General features: G+C 39.9%; 2 protein-coding genes across 28 annotated transcripts in view; both read left to right on the top strand.

Annotated features, from left to right (window-relative positions):
• The window catches only part of MAJIN (membrane anchored junction protein), a gene marked incomplete at its 5' end in the record, with an annotated part of 238,719 nt that extends 238,334 nt beyond the window's left edge, over positions 1-385 (top strand). For all 27 annotated transcript variants that reach the window (XM_082234568.1, XM_082234577.1, XM_082234557.1 and 24 more), the window contains one exon: positions 27-385. In XM_082234568.1, the coding sequence (XP_082090694.1) occupies positions 27-84 (58 nt within the window). In that variant the 3' untranslated portion in view covers positions 85-385. The remainder of the gene's footprint in view (positions 1-26) is intronic.
• Positions 186-16,541, top strand: LOC309538648 (sodium-dependent neutral amino acid transporter B(0)AT1-like). Its single transcript, XM_082234413.1, has 13 exons — positions 186-302; positions 1,769-2,103; positions 4,933-5,073; positions 6,085-6,225; positions 8,447-8,628; positions 9,820-9,930; positions 10,751-10,863; positions 11,305-11,433; positions 12,106-12,262; positions 12,722-12,926; positions 14,128-14,287; positions 15,235-15,397; positions 16,029-16,541. The coding sequence occupies exons 2-13, from the start codon at positions 1,902-1,904 to the stop codon at positions 16,239-16,241; spliced, it is 1,917 nt and encodes a 638-aa protein (XP_082090539.1). The 5' UTR covers positions 186-302; positions 1,769-1,901; the 3' UTR covers positions 16,242-16,541.
• The last annotated feature ends 1,053 nt before the right edge of the window (positions 16,542-17,594 follow it).

The following is a 17,594-nucleotide window of genomic DNA, read 5'->3' as shown; positions in this document are numbered from 1 at the left end:
ATATCCCTTTCTCCTTCTCCCACCAGCTTTCTGTTCCCACCGATACTACAGCAAATTTTTACTGGAAGCAGTCAGCCCTCCTAAAGCATTATCACCACCAGAAAATTGTTGCTGCCTGTATCTTTTGAATGACATGAATGATTTCTAAAGAACTCAGCTTTCTAACTTAGTGCAATTGTTTTAGAAGTTGAGGGTGCTTAAACCTCTCCTGTATACTTAGTGTCTGAACCCTCATTTCAGCTTTGAGTGCTTATGTTGGTTTTGAAACTTATACATGTATTGCCAGAATTTAAATGGTTAAAGTGAGTATTTGAATTCATAGTTCTTTCTTTTCAAGACACTGTATTTGTGTTTTATTGGAATAAACTATCATAATTTGCAGTTACTAAGACACAGCTCTTCAATATTTTTCAATATTTAAAGTTAAAATGGGTTGCTAAAAATAGAGATAGTGTGTTTTAATTCCCTCAAGTTATACAGAGATCAAGTGTTTTACAAAATTATCTGGTCCTGGTTTAAAGATTGTCAACTGTGGATACTTTAAATGTGTCACCTTCAGCTAATAACAGGTTTAATTTCTGATTCTGGCAATCTTTAACTTCTGCACAATGAATACCCTGAGGGTATGCTCATATCCACTTCTTTCTCCAAGGTATATGTCATAGGAAAGTAGGATACTGTTTGCACCAAATCCTTAGGTGGAATTTCAGATAATTTCCAGACTGGTTGTGGGGAAAGTAATGTTCTGTTTAAATATGGGAACATCAGAAATGTGAGCTGGGCCAGCACTTTTCTACTACAGTACTGTACTTAAATTGGATCTTGTTCAGCTTCTGACTGAGGAGGGATAGGGGGGAATACACAGTTCAGTTCAGTTCACAATTTAATGGGAACCTATCTAATTTGCACTTTCTGAAACAATAAATGAACCAACAGTTATCCTTTGAAATTCACACTACTTTGGATTTTGCATTGCAGTTGTCCAAACAATGTGTACATTAGGGGAAATGCATGTCTATGAATACAAAAACTGATTTTTGTGATTACCTTTTTAAAGAAGCAAATTGATTCAGAAAGATTAGAAAAAAGAGAAATGAAAGAAAAACAAAAATTTACAGATTCATTCATCTCTATGGCTGAGAGCGGCTGTTAGAACCCTTCAGATAGGCCAGAACCCTCATTGCCAGCAGAGCAGTTCCCCCTGCTACTTCTAATGAAATTCAGAGTTCCGTAACGTCTAAATCAAATTGAGGAATCCACCCTTTGGTTTAATTTTTTGGTACCATTTCTTAAACATGTTAAGTATCTCACAAAACTTCATTTCTAATCACCTGTAACACTTTTACCCAAATTGATCTATAGCCCAAATATTTTGCTTACTAAGAATAATGAAATATAAGCCTTGTAAAGGCATCGATGCAGGATGTGCAGATACTGGAAGGGGCAGGAGGTCTCAGCAAGCATGATTACTAACAGAGATTGTAGGGAGTTACAGGAACTTGGTTATGGGCTTTGATTTTGCTGGGATAATGTCCTTCACTTTATTGCAAATGATGGTTAGCAGAGGGGTGTGGCAAGGTCTATTTAAACATACTGCTTTATGTACCTTGGAGCAAATTGCCCTGTGAATTGCCATTACTTGTCTTGATCACTTTGATACCACGCAATCACTGCGCTCAGTTGGAGCTTTGGCAGATAAGGCATTAATAAGTCTCTGAGTAACCTTGGTTAATCAAATGACTTGCTGACGCTTCCTTTCTACCCCAAGTCAGCACCATCAAGTTTAGTGTCAAAGGTTCACTATAAAGAGCTGAAGCCAGCAGCCAAGGCTCCCTTTCTTTGGCCGGCCCCAGAACCAGCTACGGATTCTTGAGCAAGGACATCCAAGCACAGAAGACATCATGGTAAAACTGCAGCTGCCAAACCCCAACTTGGAACTGAGAATACCTTCCCATGAGGACCTTGAAAACCTTGAGGCTACAGAGGCGGATTCAAGACCCAAATGGGATAATAAGGCACAATACATGCTCACCTGCATAGGGTTTTGTGTAGGCCTGGGCAATGTATGGCGATTCCCCTATCTCTGCCAGAGCCACGGAGGAGGTATGTCTCAGATCACGCAGATGGTGGAGGCAGACATTTATTGAGTGAAAATGCTTGAATGGAGCGGAAAATTGTAATGTTTTTCTCAATCACTATGATCTTCAATGACCAAAAAACCACGCCTAGTTTAGAGAGAACATGCAAAGCAATCATGTACCCTATCATTTGAGGAAATTGAGAGATTTGCATATGATTGTGCTATATGGTTGCATTTATTTAGAATGAAGTTCTGTTGAGTTCAGTCAGCCAAATGCCTGACTATAACATGCATGGAATTGCAGCAATAATGACAGAGGTACAAATTTCTAAACAAATGGGCATTCTCAGAAAGTTAAGAAAGGCTGACCCAAATTTCTTGTGGTTTCTCATTTGTGTCTGACTGTAAAAGGGAAACAGTCATTAACATTTTAAATACAAACATGAGCTAATTTAAAATTAGGATTAGTCAAGAAATGCTGTGCTTTGTACAAATGATTACTATTGTGAACAACCCAGTTCCCACGGGTGGTGGTGGTTTTATCATTATTATCATTATTAAATTAAGCAGCTTTTTTTTATAATTCAGAGGTTTTTCTAACTTTCATGCAATTAAAATAGGTCTAAAATAGTTACCATTGCACCTACTTTGTGTTGTAGTATATTTGGGGGCAATGATCTGAAATATAAGACTACTTGATGCAGCTAATCACTTTGTAATATTTTAGGACCTGTGCCTTTTCATGCAAGTTTGCTTTTACTGCAGAAGAAAAATTCAGAAAAATAAGATCTACCAATCCACTCACACCCCTCTAAAATTACCTGTCCCTTACCCTGAGCAAAATAACCCTACCCATGTATCAGCAACCATTGCCTACAAAATATTATTCCAGCTACACATACAGACTTGCTCACACTGCAAAAACAAACACAATAGACAAACGACAACAGGGAAAGGGGAGATTTGTATTGTTTATTTCTTTATTATCCTGGCTTTAGCACATTCTAAAAGAGGGAGACACAGTGCAATCTGGGTAAGTCCGAGGCTTCTTGAAAACATATGTCACTGTATTTACTTGGTTAAAGTCCATATCCCACTAAATCTCTCTGTTAATATACTTACTGAATCTCCACCTTGCCAAAGTGCTGATCCACTGTGTATAATGATCTGCTTGACGTCATACAGGCAGGCCAACAATCTGAGAGAGATTCAAGCTGCTTCTGACAATTTTCTTTTTTAATATTAAAAAACAAATTCAGGGGTTTCTTTTCACTCCCATTCCTCCTGTCCTGCTTTCACTGCATTTCAGGTGTGTTAATCTTTATCTCAGGAAAGTGTTTATTTAAAAGCCAGTCACACATTCTCACTCACTGAAGGAGGACATGCCAATTTCTAAACTTTCAATACTGTACTCAATGTGTTACATATTTGGCGTACTGATTAACATGGCAATTAAATATTAGTAAGAGAAGCTTGCATTTTGCTCAGACACACATTCCTCATTGTTATAGGAAATCCCCACCCTGCATGCTAGTTCTAGCAGGTAAACATCAGCCTAAGATTGTTTTCAATGTGTGGCTGGAGTGCAGGCCTACATTATGAGATAAACTTTGCCTCCTGAACTTCAGCTGTTCAATGTAAAAAAAGTGCCACTTTCAGATTTTTCAGGTAACCACAGTGCGTGCTCCAAATTTCAACATAGAGGGTAATGTGAGAGCATCTTAACCATTTGAGAGAATTTACTTCATGTTCCGCTTTCTAAGGTAGAGCTGTACAAATGTTTCAGCATTGGATTAAAACAGTTTAAAAAGCATCACTTTTCTGCACAGGGCTATTAAATGATTTATGATAATTCTGTAAGAGAATTCCCCTCTGGAGGGAAATATTCCAGTATATTTAGTTAGTGACTGAACAGAAATGCCGTATGAGATAAATGATTTTGTCAGTGCTATTCTGGATCATTTCTCTCTCTCTTTTGCTCACTCTTTTGACATGCTGTTTTGCTTAAGAAACAGACAATACGCCCAGTGAGCAATTGGCTATGGGAAAATTAGTGAATCGACTATGCATTTTGGAAAGCTGTTTGCTACGCATTTGGATGCTTCACAGCCAAATTTTGCATGATGGCTTCTGAGTAGGGGTTTTTTTGGTCTATGTTTGGATACAATTTTAAACAAGATGACAGAATGAACCTTTCAAAACTGCACTGATGTTAACCACCGATTTCAAAACCACACTGAGTTTTGGGTTTCTTGGAATTCCCAAGCAATGCTGGCTATAAAACTACTTTTTAAAGTACTTTTTAAAGAAAAGAGATAATTTTGATGCCCTTTTACTCCAGTCTGTCTGTCCCCCACCCCACAAATGGGTTTGAGTCTTATTTTGTAACTTCTCCCTCAATGTATAGAAGTAAGACTCTCCTGAGAATACCCGAGTTTCATTTTGAAAAAGTAGTCATGTTGATAGTATATTAGAGTGTGGTAACAGATGATGCCTGAAATTCTGCATTAGTGCACTGTTTTTACTTGCTTCCTTAGAAAACCATGTTAAAAAATACATTATTCACAAAAGGATATGCTACAATTGCTCTTGTATCTCCTTTTCTGCATTTCTTTACCATTGCATCCTTACCACTTTATCCCAGTTGCCCTTTTGCATTTAAAGAAAAATAAAACAATCGGGAACTGCGGCTCTTTAGTTGCTGTTAGATTTCAATTCCCATCAGCCCCCATGCCCTGGCCCATACGGTCAATTGTCAGGGATGGGGGGAGTTGTTGTCCAGCTGTATCTGAAGGCCACAGGTTCTCCACCCTGGGTATAAAACATACTCATTTTGGATTTTACCCCTGCAGGAGCTTTTATGATCCCTTTCCTCATTTTGCTTGTCCTGGAAGGCATCCCATTGCTCCACCTTGAATTTGCCATTGGACAAAGACTTAGAAGAGGTAGTGTGGGTGTCTGGAGTGCTATCCATCCCGCCCTGAAGGGCGTAGGTAAGTTTTAATGTATTTTAATACTCAGCAACATTTTGGCATTATAAGCATACATATGCTTTCATGCAAAGTGTTTAGGTTGGAATCACCATGCCTCAGTCACTCAGATTTTATTGGGGGGTTCCACACACCACTATAATCAATTTGCAACCCTCCAGTCATTTTTCTTGGAGCAGAAAGTCCCGGCTTCTTTTTTGAGAAAAAATGGAAGAGTAGTGCAATCTACATGGTCCTACTTTTCCATTTTCTTTAAGAAATGGACAGTGATTTTGTTGAAGGGGGAAGAGACAAGTCTTTCAATAAAATCCAACAAGCTGTCCTTTATCAGCTATGTGTATATTATGTATTGGTGAAAAATAATTTGGACTTTCTTTCTTGACTTGAGACTGAAACTCAGATACACACACTGATGAGGGACCAGTCTGTGGCCTCAGATTGATTTTAACAATTAACACCATACATCCAAATCCCTCTTATGCCACTCAAACAATCATGGAGAATTCTGGGCACTATGTTTTGTTAAGGGTGTTGGGAATTGTAGCTTTGTGAGGTCAGCACCCTTAAATATATGGAGATTTCTGCTTCCTTCTGTGGATTATTCTTAGAAAACTACAGTGGTACCTCTGGTTAAGTACTTAATTCGTTCCAGAGGTCCATTCTTAACCTGAAACTGTTCTTAACCTGAAGCACCACTTTAGCTAATGGGGCCTCCCGCTGCTGCCGTGCCGCCGCCGTGCGATTTCTGTTCTCATCCTGAAGCAAAGTTCTTAACCCGAGGTACTATTTCTGGGTTAGCGGAGGGTGTAACCTGAAGCGTATGTAACCCGAGGTACCACTTTACTAGATATTTCAGTGTGGAAAGGGACAGGGATACATCTTCAAAATTTTGTTGCACCTGTTAAGGTTTGTTCTGTTGTCAGTTTCATTTCCTCATCATTGTTCCTCAAAATCTTTTTTTTTTTTTTAAATACAAAAAGGATCTATCTAAATGCTTTCTCTCTATTCCTACAGGTATAGCAGCAATGATTGTCTCCTTCTTTGTGGGCTTATACTATAATACTATTATTGCTTGGGTGATGTGGTATTTCTTCAACTCATTCCAAGAGCCACTGCCTTGGAGTGAATGCCCACTTGCTGATGAAAACAGAACAGGTACAGATTATGCTTGTAATAGTTAGCAGTCTATCATAAAGAGGCTTCTCTCTGCAAACAGCATAAGAAAATACAGTCTTTTACCAAAGATCATTTTGAATTAGGGTAATGTTTTAATCTGCTGAGCTGGAGACAACAACAATAGGAAAGCTTCCTCAATACCATTTTGTAGCGTAAGGCTCAGGGCAGAACGTTGTTTTATTTCACCTATTGCACATATGAAAACCTTGTGTAGGGGCCAGTAAATTAATTACATTTCTCACTAATATTCGGCTCATTGATTTCATTGGAAAGCAAATGTGTCCTACATAGTTTGGATCTAACCAATAAATACTTTCTATCACCCCACCTCCTGCCTTGTGCTGGCCATTAGGAACAAATATAGGAACATAGGGATTTCCCCATTGGTCCATCTACCTCACCATTGTCTGCACTGACTGGCAATGACTGTCCATGGTTTTAGGTAGGAGTCTCTTCTGATCCTACCTGGAGATGTCAGGGATTGATTGTGGGATGTTCTGCATGCAAAGCAGATGCTCTAGGTCCCTTCCCAAATGGCATCTCTCCATGGTAAGAATAACACTTTAAAAAGTCTTGAACCACCGTTCAGGCAACAATTCCTGCCTTCAGACACCATTCCCTTTCATAGTGTCACCCGAAGCAGGTTATTTCACACTGCTGCATAGCAAGGCCAGCCCTTAGCACAGCTGCTGGGTGCAGAGAAATCCCAGAAACATCACTATTGCCCAGCGGTAAGATCTAAGTGACTGTCCAAACAGGAGGGCCAAGATCCAGGAAGCTATATTAACTGAGCTATCCTGCACATTATTCTGGCATCAGAACCATTTGAAAATAAGGGTGAGTTACGGTTCCAATTGCCAATGACTTTGAGGAACAGACTTTTCTTAATAATGGGTGCCCATGATCTGAAATTCTCTTCCAAGGGAGGCTTATCGGTTCGACTCACCACTGGCTTTCCTTTGGCTGTTTTGGAAGGCCTGTTGGGTAAGCTATAGTCTTAGCAGGTTGAGCCAAGTGTTGCGTCTTGAATTCTGAAAATCACTATGAGAACTGACCTTAACATTATTTTCAAGGTGTTGTAATCTTTTAGTCTGGCTTAGAAATTGCATGGCATTTTAACTCTTTTGTCGTTGTTTTGTGGCAAAGTCTGACTGGTTTAAATAAATCCATGCCTGCTTTCTACCAGCAATCTAGGGTGGCAATGATTATTATACTCAATAAAAAAGTGACCACCAATTAAAAGTAGCCAATTGGCTGAAACTATCAGTCAAACAAAGGGCTCACCCAGACTTGCTTTTGTGCTGAATTTCTAGGCATAGGTCTGCACTTTTTTTTGTTGGGTTCTGCCACTTCCCCCAGGAAAGCCCACACTTTATGGCAATCCGAGGAAAACCTGAATTGCTGTTTGTTCCAATTCAGAGTTAAAGAGCAGGTTTTCCTGGGGAAAATGGCAGGGCAAAAGTTTAAAAAGCACTCAGACAGAAAAGCTCATTTTCTACCAGGCTGGTAGAATGGAGGGTTCCTGTGTGCTGCATTTCATGCAATGCCAATGTGTGCTTCTCTCTTTTGTTCTTGAGGGAAGAGGAGTGACTGGTCAAAGGTTGATAGGCAGAGGAGGAAGAAATAGCAACTCCACTCACCCACACCCTGTCATATTTATTTTAAATAAGTCTGCAGGTTTTACTGATTAATTGATTAGAAGAATTGACTCAAAACATCTCAATTGCATAAAGAGGCACCCCAGTTGGGTATGAATTTCACAAGCCACTCTCAGTGTCCTTGCGAAGGTCAGGTGCTTTCTTGCCGATGTTTATAAAACAAAATAAAAAACAAACTTGTGGCATAGGCCACTGAAAGTTCGAAATCGGGCAGTCATCGTCCTTGCTAAGTGTCAGATGCTAGGTTAAGATGTTTCCCCTCCTCCGGAAACCTTTGTTTTAATGCTTCTGTTTCCAATGTTTTAAATTTTGTACATTGTATGTTATATTTTTACTGTAAAGTGCTCTGAGACAAGCAATAGAAAGCAGGGTATAGATTCTTTAAATGAAACAAATCTGTAAAAGTTATTGTGCACGCTCTGTTGAAATTAATGGGAGATGTGCAAGAGTGCACTGTGGTTTTTCATTATAATGGAGCTTGCACAGAAAAGCTTCCCACTGGATTGTAGCATTGCTTAATAGGACTGTTTCTTTGGTTTCAGGTTACGTGTACGAATGTGCAAAGAGCTCTTCTGTTGATTATTTTTGGTACAGGAAGACATTAAATGTCTCCACCAATATTGACGAGACTGGAACTGTACAGTGGTGGCTGCTGTTATGTTTAGTATGTGCCTGGGGAGTGGTGTACGTATGCACGATTAGAGGCATTGAAACGACAGGAAAGGTACTTTTGTCTTGTATGAACGAAATCAGAGCTACTTCTTATATTCTGTTTTCCAACCATTTTAGGGATTGCTGCAGCTGCTTTCCCCCAAACTGGGCTCACAGACCTGTCTCTGTGTGTGCTGATTTAAGTGGGGCTTGGGGTGTGTTTAATACCCTGGATGGTATCTTTGGGCCAGAAGGGGGCAAAACATTCTCCTTGTTGCCGGCCACTTCTTTCCCAACAGATCCTTCTCCACCCTGCCTCAGCTTTCACTTTATTATTTATTTTATTTACTTGTTATTTTTATCAGTTGTCTCAATCAATGTGCCGATCGGCTATACAGAGCCCTAATATAAAACAAAGTTTTAAAAACATGCTAAAATTTAAGCAGTTCATAATAATGATCAAGCCTAGCAACAACAACATGTATCGGCATCAGTGTACACACAAGCCCCAGAACAACCAAACACAGCACATGGGGACAAACAGAGGGATGGAAATTCCATGTTTGCCGCAACGTCTATTTTGTGGCATTGTAGGTAAGAGCAGGCCCTTGTTTCAATGTGTGACCTGTAAACTCTAGAGAAATTGAAGCACATAGTGTCATCAGAGGCCGGGTTCAGATGTATTGCTGAATCAGAAAAGTCATTTGTAAATATATGCAGATACAAACCAGATTACTGTAGTGCTTATGCAGTGTGGGTTTCATGTGGTACAGCCTCAATCTGATCTGCTACCATCTAGACAGATTGAGTGATGTGGTTCCTTCCTGAGCTACATCATTCATCTGATCTTCTTGGTTCTTGTTTTAGATGACACCCACATAATGTGGGGTCAGACCCTGCAGAAGTAGCTCCCATAGAACAATTACAGTTTGTGCATCTGCAATATTGGCAACAGATAATACATGCAAATATTTATGGTTTTTCTCCCAGTTTCATCCTTTCCATGCCATTTTTCATTGAAACAAATTTACCCCATGCTTTAAATTTTCCTTGGGGGTTTATGTTGTGCCATCAATGCATATGGCGATTTACAGAGTAATGTTAAGTAGTGGGGAAGGCAATTCTCTGCTCTGAAAGTGACAAATAAAAATTTCAACAGTGTGGGAGACAATAGAGCTGTGGATGGGAAGGAATGAAAGAAGTAAGAGTAACAAAAGAGGCGTATTCATGTTGTGCGTATTCAATTGACATATTCCTTCTCCAGGCCGTGTATGTAACATCAACACTTCCTTATGTTGTGCTTACAATTTTCCTGATCCGTGGCTTAACACTTAAAGGATCAACCAGTGGAATTGTATATCTCTTCACACCTGATGTAAGTATTGATTAGATCCCCACCCACCACCCCAAGTAAACAGAATAACTGAAAGTTTGAAGAGAAATGAGCCATTTGCAGCATCATTTACACTGATTATTTTCTGGACATCATTAAGCCCTCCATGATCAAAGTCATATAGACAGACAGACATGCCACTTTGCTGAGGGAGAGGGGTTGCATAGTAAATGGTGATGCCCTGCCCTCTTCTACCTGTGCAGATGTGTTTAACGTGTTAGCTGAGGCTCCTGCAAATATCACCTGCTGATTCAGCAGTTTCCCAGATGACGGGGGGGGGGGCAATTGTGTTCCACCTTGACACATAAACCCTCAATCTTCCTGGCTCTTCAGTCCGAGCAATGCATCTCTCCAGTTAGGAGCGTGGGAGGTGCCCTATTTCAATGGAAGCATATATCATTTGCACACAGGTAGCAAATGAGGTCCAAGAATGGTTCATAGCCAGTAAGAAGATCGCAAGTAAAAGACGTGGGAAAAGCCTCTTTGTCAGACCCTGGAGGACTGCTGGCAGTCAGTGTTGACAGGAAGGATCTAGATAGACAGGGCTAAGGCAGGTTTCTGTTGGAAATCTTTTGCCTGGCTGTCCACACGCATAGCCTTCCTTGCCTTGCCTGTCCATTCTGCACCCTTCTCCTATGGACAGTTCCTTCAACCTGCCTGCTGGATTATGCACTGAATGACAGGAGTAGGATGGTATATTAAATGAACAGGTTGCATGCTCAGAGTCAGCTAGGACATGCCTTTGTTCCATTTTAGCTGTAAAATTATCCAATTTTTGAAGCTCTTTTGTTCTGTTCCTCAGGTTGCAGAATTGGCTAGCCCAACCACTTGGCTTGATGCTGGAGCTCAAGTATTCTTTTCATTTTCCCTTGCCTTTGGAGGCCTCATCTCATTCTCTAGTTATAATTCAATTCAGTAAGTTGCCAAACCAAGTAGAAAAAGTCAATTCAATTTTAGAACACAATTTCACAATTGGTAGTAGTTCATTTCTTGACAGTGACACCCTCCAATCCTATCTCATAAGTATCTTGGAAGGCATATGTTCCTCCTGAGCAAAACAAAAACAAAACAAAAAACAAATGGGAAGAAGAAAACAAGGTAGCTCAAGATCGAGGTCTAGAAAAGTCCTTCCTTCTCCTTTCTTTCATATTGAAGACTGTGTATTACTATTTGTAGCACAATTCTTATCATGCAAGATGTAGGAAACTGAGCAACCAGGGCTCACACACACGTTTCTCCACCTCCCCACCCCTGCACATTTCTACCTCACAACAAATCCCAGAGGTACATAAGCCTGAGAGACAGTGACTGGCCCAAGATCAGCTGGTGAGCTTGTTTCTGTGTTTTGGTTTCCAGTAACAACTGTGAAAAGGACGCTCTGACTATCTCTGTGATCAATGGCCTCACATCCATTTATGCAGCTACTGTCATATACTCAATCATTGGATTCAGAGCAACAGAGAGATATGACAATTGCTTTAGCCAGTAAGTTTTTTTTCCTGTTTTCCAATTAAAGCATCCCGGATCATTGTTCTCTTCCCCCTCCCCAATATGAGTGCCAATTGCACAGACAATTATAGTTCCTGGGGTTTGTGGGATCACTTGTCTTCTCTAATAAGCAAGCAAAACGGGCAGAACTGTCAATGATGTGGGAAAACAGTGGGCATGTGGTTGCCAGAACATTTTCTATGTACAAATAACCCTTGTTGTATCTGGGCAAACAGCTATTTACAAATAGGAGAAAACATGTAAGTTAATTTATTTTAATGTTCTGCCCTCAGCTCTCTTAACTTAGCTAACAACTTTGTCCTTGTGGCACAGGAAATATAGGATTTGGGAGGCATACCCTTCCATATTATTAAGAACTCTGCCTCTAAGGATCTGATATCTTTTTATTTAACTGATTCCTCTATTTTTATTACTGCCTGATAAAGTAGCAAAATACTTTCTATTTTCAATAGAAATTAGGAAGCAGATGGTAAAGTCAGAACTTACTTTTGACCCCACTGTAATGTATCTGCATTCTTTTAAATGTGTTGTTCTGTGAGCATAAAAAAATTATTTACTAATTCATTGTCATAATGATAAAACTTAAGAAATCTGTGTGAAGAGGCATTGAATGAAGAGGCATTGACTGCTTTCCTTTTGCATTTGCAGAAATATCCTCACTCTGACAAATGCATTTGATTTGCCAGAAGGTAATGTAACCCAGGAAAACTTTGAACAAATGCAAGCTTGGCTCAACACGACAGATCCAGCAACCTTTGCAACTCTTACATTTCAGACCTGTGACCTGGAATCATTCTTAAGTGATGTAAGGTGATAACATGGAAGCTAACAAGATTATAATAAAGGACTTTATATCAATAAGCATGAGTCACTTCCATATTACTAGTGAACCATTGATTATGATTTACCACATGTGTCCTGGACCATTGTAAGACCCAAATTATATAAACATAAATGAAAGAGAGAGAGAATTTATTTACCCTCTTGGAAATTATCATAACTGATTTTAGCATATGGCTGCTGTTGCTTGAACAAAAACTTTATTCATTGTAGCTTTTGTGATGATTTTATCTGGTTCTATTCTTGTACTCTTCCTTGGGTGCTTTGGTGGAAGAGCAGTTAGTGATAGAATGATAAATGATACGGTCCTATTGGCTTAGGAAGTTGGCTGTAGTTGGTCTAACCTGAGCGACTTAAAGTGTGTTTTAAAATGATCAATAATTGTATGTCTTATTCCATCTATATCTATTGCTGTTTTCTGCAGGGTGTTGAAGGAACTGGCTTAGCATTTATTGTCTTCACTGAGGCCATCACCAAAATGCCTGCCTCGCCAATATGGTCCATCCTCTTCTTTATCATGCTGTTCTGCTTAGGTTTATCATCTATGTTTGGGAATATAGAGGGTGTTATGGTGCCACTGAATGATCTCAAAATCATACCGAAAAAATGGCCTAAGGAACTTGTTACAGGTTAGTTGAAAAAAATGGTAGTATAATCAGGGTGTGGCAACAGAGGGATTGCAAAGTGGTCGTCAGAATTCAAGTAGTATATTGCTTCTTTCAAGTTAAATGATGTAATACTTTATTTTCATTGGGTGGAATTCAGTATTGCACTAAGACAATAGTTCAATCAGAAAAAGCATTTCTGCTTGCTAGAAAGAATGTTCTTTCCCTTTCCCCCTGTTCTGTGGGGTCCTCCTGACCCTCCTCAGGAGTTTTGGGTTGGTTGCAGCTGTCATGGTGCAGAGGACGGCTGGGGAAAGTACCATTGCATCAACAGGCTTTGCTGTGTTGGTTTTTGCTAGCACAACAACTTAGTTAAATCTGACCCAGTATGAATGAAGCATGTTTTAAAGATGATGGTAAAAAGTCAGCAACTTGCTCATGAGTTTTGCCAGCAAGCCAGGCAGAGTGAAATCACTGCAGCTGCTCACTGGACCTGTATTTGCAGCCAAACACAGTAAAGCAACCCCTGCTGCTGAATATTGCTGATGGAGGAGAAGGGAATTGATTGTGAGCATGTAGCTTTGGATAGCAGTCAGCTTTTTGCTTTTTTTTTTTGCACAGCAACCCTTTTGAGATGGACCAGCCTCTCTGAGGAGTTCAAACTTTGAATTTCAGAAGCAGTGTCCTTACAAATCTATAACTATTCCTAACTTCCTAAATCTATAATAATAATTAAAGGAGCCATTTATTTTCTTTTCCCATAGATTGCAACTTTTTTGGTCTGTTTCTGTCTTCCCAGCTACTGTTCAGAGGAAAGAACACACCATTCTTGGCTTAGTGTTATGTCTGAGCCAGGGATCTTGGTTTGTTTCACTCACAGCAAGCCACAACCTGTACTCAGTGTTTCTTCTTGGCTTACTGAGCATGCTTTGTTGGAATGAAACAAATCATAGCTCCTGGCTTGGATGTAATACTATGGCAGAAATCAGCTTCTTTCCTACCAGAATGATCAGAGGGTGGGAGAGACAGTGTGTTTGCAATAAACTGTTAACTTGTTCACCATGATGTGTGAAAACTGGATCAATACATTTTCTTCATGTCTAGCTAATTTGATCCTTGAGGTGTTACCAATGTTTCTTGTATTATAATATTTATTTAATTTTCTTAGTTAAACTTTCTACTTCACATTTTATTTTGTTTGATCGTGTTTGCTGTTTCTTTACAGGATTGATTTGTGTGACATCTTTCTTGCTTGCCATTATTTTTGTGCTGAGATCAGGAAACTATTGGTTGGCTCTGTTTGATAATTTTGCTGGTTCCATTCCTTTGCTGATAATTGCTTTCTTCGAGATGTTTTCCGTTGTCTACATATATGGGATAGACAGGTAAGATGTGAAACTTTCTCAAATAGAAAGTGTCTCTGGATTCCTGTCAGCCAAAAATTCTGTAGCTAGATTTGTGCAAGCCACTTATTCTCCCACCCGCCTCTCAAAAGTACAAGGAAAATAATTTTATTTGTTTAACAAAAATTATATACTACTTGATTGTCATAAAATCTCTAAGTGATTTATAAGCCCACCTTACTGGACTGTTTTAAGGATTACAAATATAATGCATACAAAATGCTTTGCATCCTGGACCCTGCCCCATGGTTTTCTTTGCCCTCCACCAAACTCCTATCAAGTGTAACAAAAAAAATATTTACATTTCCCTGTTTCCCAGCCAAGTTAATCACACCCTTTTGTCTTCATCTGGGTTTGTTATTTCTGGAATGGCTACCTGTCTGGCATTCAGGTATCAAGATGCCAGGAATTAATACTCAGGCAGAGGGGCTGCTGAGTAGCTGAGCTCACGTCTATATGAATTTCTGAAGTTTTCCCAGTGAGCCAGTACATAGATACATTTATCAGTGAATTGTTACATTTGGTATCGTGCAGCAAAGGCCCTTTGAATAGATAGGAAGAAACTATGATGGGGTGTTTGGTGGGGACAAATCACAAAAGTCACAAAAGCAATTGTGCTGGTTTTGGTAGTGGGCTGCATGTGCATGATATCTGCTGGAGGGGCAACCCCCCCAACCTATACATAAATTCATGCAACAGTTTGTCTACACTTGATAACTAGCTTCTGAATGTGAGAGCTGATTCCATTACAAGATATAACTTTTTAGGCAATGCAAGCAGATGTGGAAGTTCTGTCAGTTCTGACGTATCTGTAATGCCCTCTTTCCTTATGACAGTTACCAAGTAATGAATATGCATGTGTGAGTTGGCCCTTAATCTGTCCAAAGCAGCTTGGTTTCTCTAAACTTCCTTTCTCTTTATTATCTCAGATTTAATGATGATATTAAGTTCATGATTGGACACAAACCCAATATCTTCTGGCAGGCCACCTGGAGATTTATCAGTCCTCTTATCATGTTGGTTATCTTCCTTTTTTACTTTGTGGTGAAAGTGGGAGAAGAATTACGATACAATGTCTGGGATCCCGAATACGTAAGTACACATGTTCAAAGAAGCACACCCCAAGTTATTTTATGGATTTCTCTTCACTCACGCTGTGCTCAGCATGCCTTTGATTGCCCAATCCACAGTTTGCTACCCTTCCCACATCCCCACAAGGACTATTTGCTGAATATCTTGTTGGGGCAGATGAAGAAGAACAATTTGTTTTCCCCTTAGGGAAAATAAATTACCTGCTCTAAATTGGCTACTAATTGAAATTAAATGATTGATCACAATCCCTGTTAAGGCATGCCTGCATTGAATGGGACCTCAGACTGGATATAGACACATTAAAAAAAGCTTGTAAATTTTCTTGTAAACATAATGTGAAATCATATTGGCGAAAGAACTCCACAGCGCTGTCTGGTGTCACAGTGTTTTAATATGCTTTTTCTTTACTAATGTAGCTGAGTTCTCAGTTCCCTTTAGTGGTGCTGGGTATACCAATTTGGCCTTTGCAAAAGCAAAAATATAAGTTTCTGGCACTGCTCTTCCTGCACTCCAAGGAGCCTAGCTTAAATGCAGTTCAGGGGGGATGGGTAGATTGATGCCTTTAGGTTTCCATCTTTTCTGCACCATCACCACCTACAACTATCTGAAAGGTGTGTCGTCTTTTCCTCAGGACCTATTTCCCAAATCAATGTCGATAAAATATCCTGACTGGGTTTATGCTATCATCGTAGTCCTTGCAGGAATACCAAGCCTGTTTATCCCTGGGTTTGCTATCTACAAAGGCATCCAAAGTTTATGCAAGAGGAGAAATCCTGGACGGCAGGATCTTATCAGTGCCGTATCAGAAGCATCAATAAATGGAGAACTGAAGAACAAAGTGTAATTAACTCGCCTTCCTGAGGTGTTACAGGAAGACTTTTCAGTGAGAGATGGTGCAACACTGATGTCTCCCTCTCCTGAGTTCAGGATTAGAGCTGTTAAAAGGTTAGCGGGTCCCAGAGTCTAAATGAGACTAATGCACTTTGAGTGACTCTCCTTACCAGTTGTGCTGGATTAGCAGGTGGTTAATACAGATGTCTCTTTTATCCAAACATGCACCTGTAATGCTTTTGTTTCCTATCTTATATGTGCCACCATGTTGGACAAATAATGTATTATTAAACAAAATGCTATTCGAGTGAAATATGCATAGTTTTGATTCTTCTTTTTTACTGCTTGTTTTGATTCTGTGTTGAGCTATTTCAATTGCTTTTGTTTGGTTTGCTCATTGCAAACAGCTGAAAGTCTGTAAATTTTGATAATAAACCTGATTTGCAATGGGAGTTGAATAATTTCAGTTGCAACTGTATGTTGAACTGAATGCTGAAAATGACAGACATTTGTATGAATGACTCAGCTTGTCACCTGTTCTGCTATTTTGAAGTTATAAAGGGAGGTGGCAGTGGGATGTCATAGCTCAGTAGCAGAACCCATGCTTTGCATCCCAGATTCAATCTCCAGTTTAAAAGATCAGGTGGCAGGATAATGGGAAAGACATCTAGTCACTGCTAGTCAGAGTAGACAATAATGCACTAGATGAGCCAATATTAGCAGCACACAGCAATTTCATCAGTTCTTGGCAGAGCTCTTAAAATGACAGGACTTAGATGTGCTTTCTCTAATTACACAGAAAGAAATGTTGGAGCTGGAAATGTTTGCTAGTTTTCTTTTAAGGTTCAATCTCTGTCTTCCTTAAGTCTTCTATCTTTTACTGCAAAGCCAAATGTAGAATGGGAGAGGCAAGACAAGAGGAAGCATAAGGAAAGTAATGCAGTCTCTCCAGATTAGTTTCATTCATTACAATTTGCTTAAAGGCATTTTGTCTCCTATAAGCAGATGGAGACAAAGGGTGTTAAGCAATTGTAGCTTGGGTGGGGCGGGGCTAGGGGGGCACAGTTTGCAGGATTTGGGGGAAGTCATGTGCTTTACATGTACTTAATCCAGGGGTTGGCAAGGTTTACCTCGCCTGGGCTGGTTCACTCCAGCGGAGATCCTTCCATGGGCCGGATTGCGTGCGTGTGTAGGTGCGCGTGCCCATGATTTCTGGTGTCTGCACAGATGCTATTTCTGGCACAGAAGCGAGTCCTTGCACCACACTGCGCCTGTTTAGTGCAACGTTTGCAAACTCGCTGAGCAGGAGGCTCAGTTCTGGGGTGGCTCGTGGGCCAGTTATTCTAAGCAGGGATGTTAGCTCTCC

This window comes from Podarcis vaucheri (assembly GCF_965113315.1).
Source record: "Podarcis vaucheri genome assembly, chromosome: 8".
Lineage (NCBI taxonomy): Eukaryota > Metazoa > Chordata > Lepidosauria > Squamata > Lacertidae > Podarcis > Podarcis vaucheri.
Note: the sequence above shows the minus strand (reverse complement) of the source record. Positions and strands in the feature narration are given on the sequence as shown.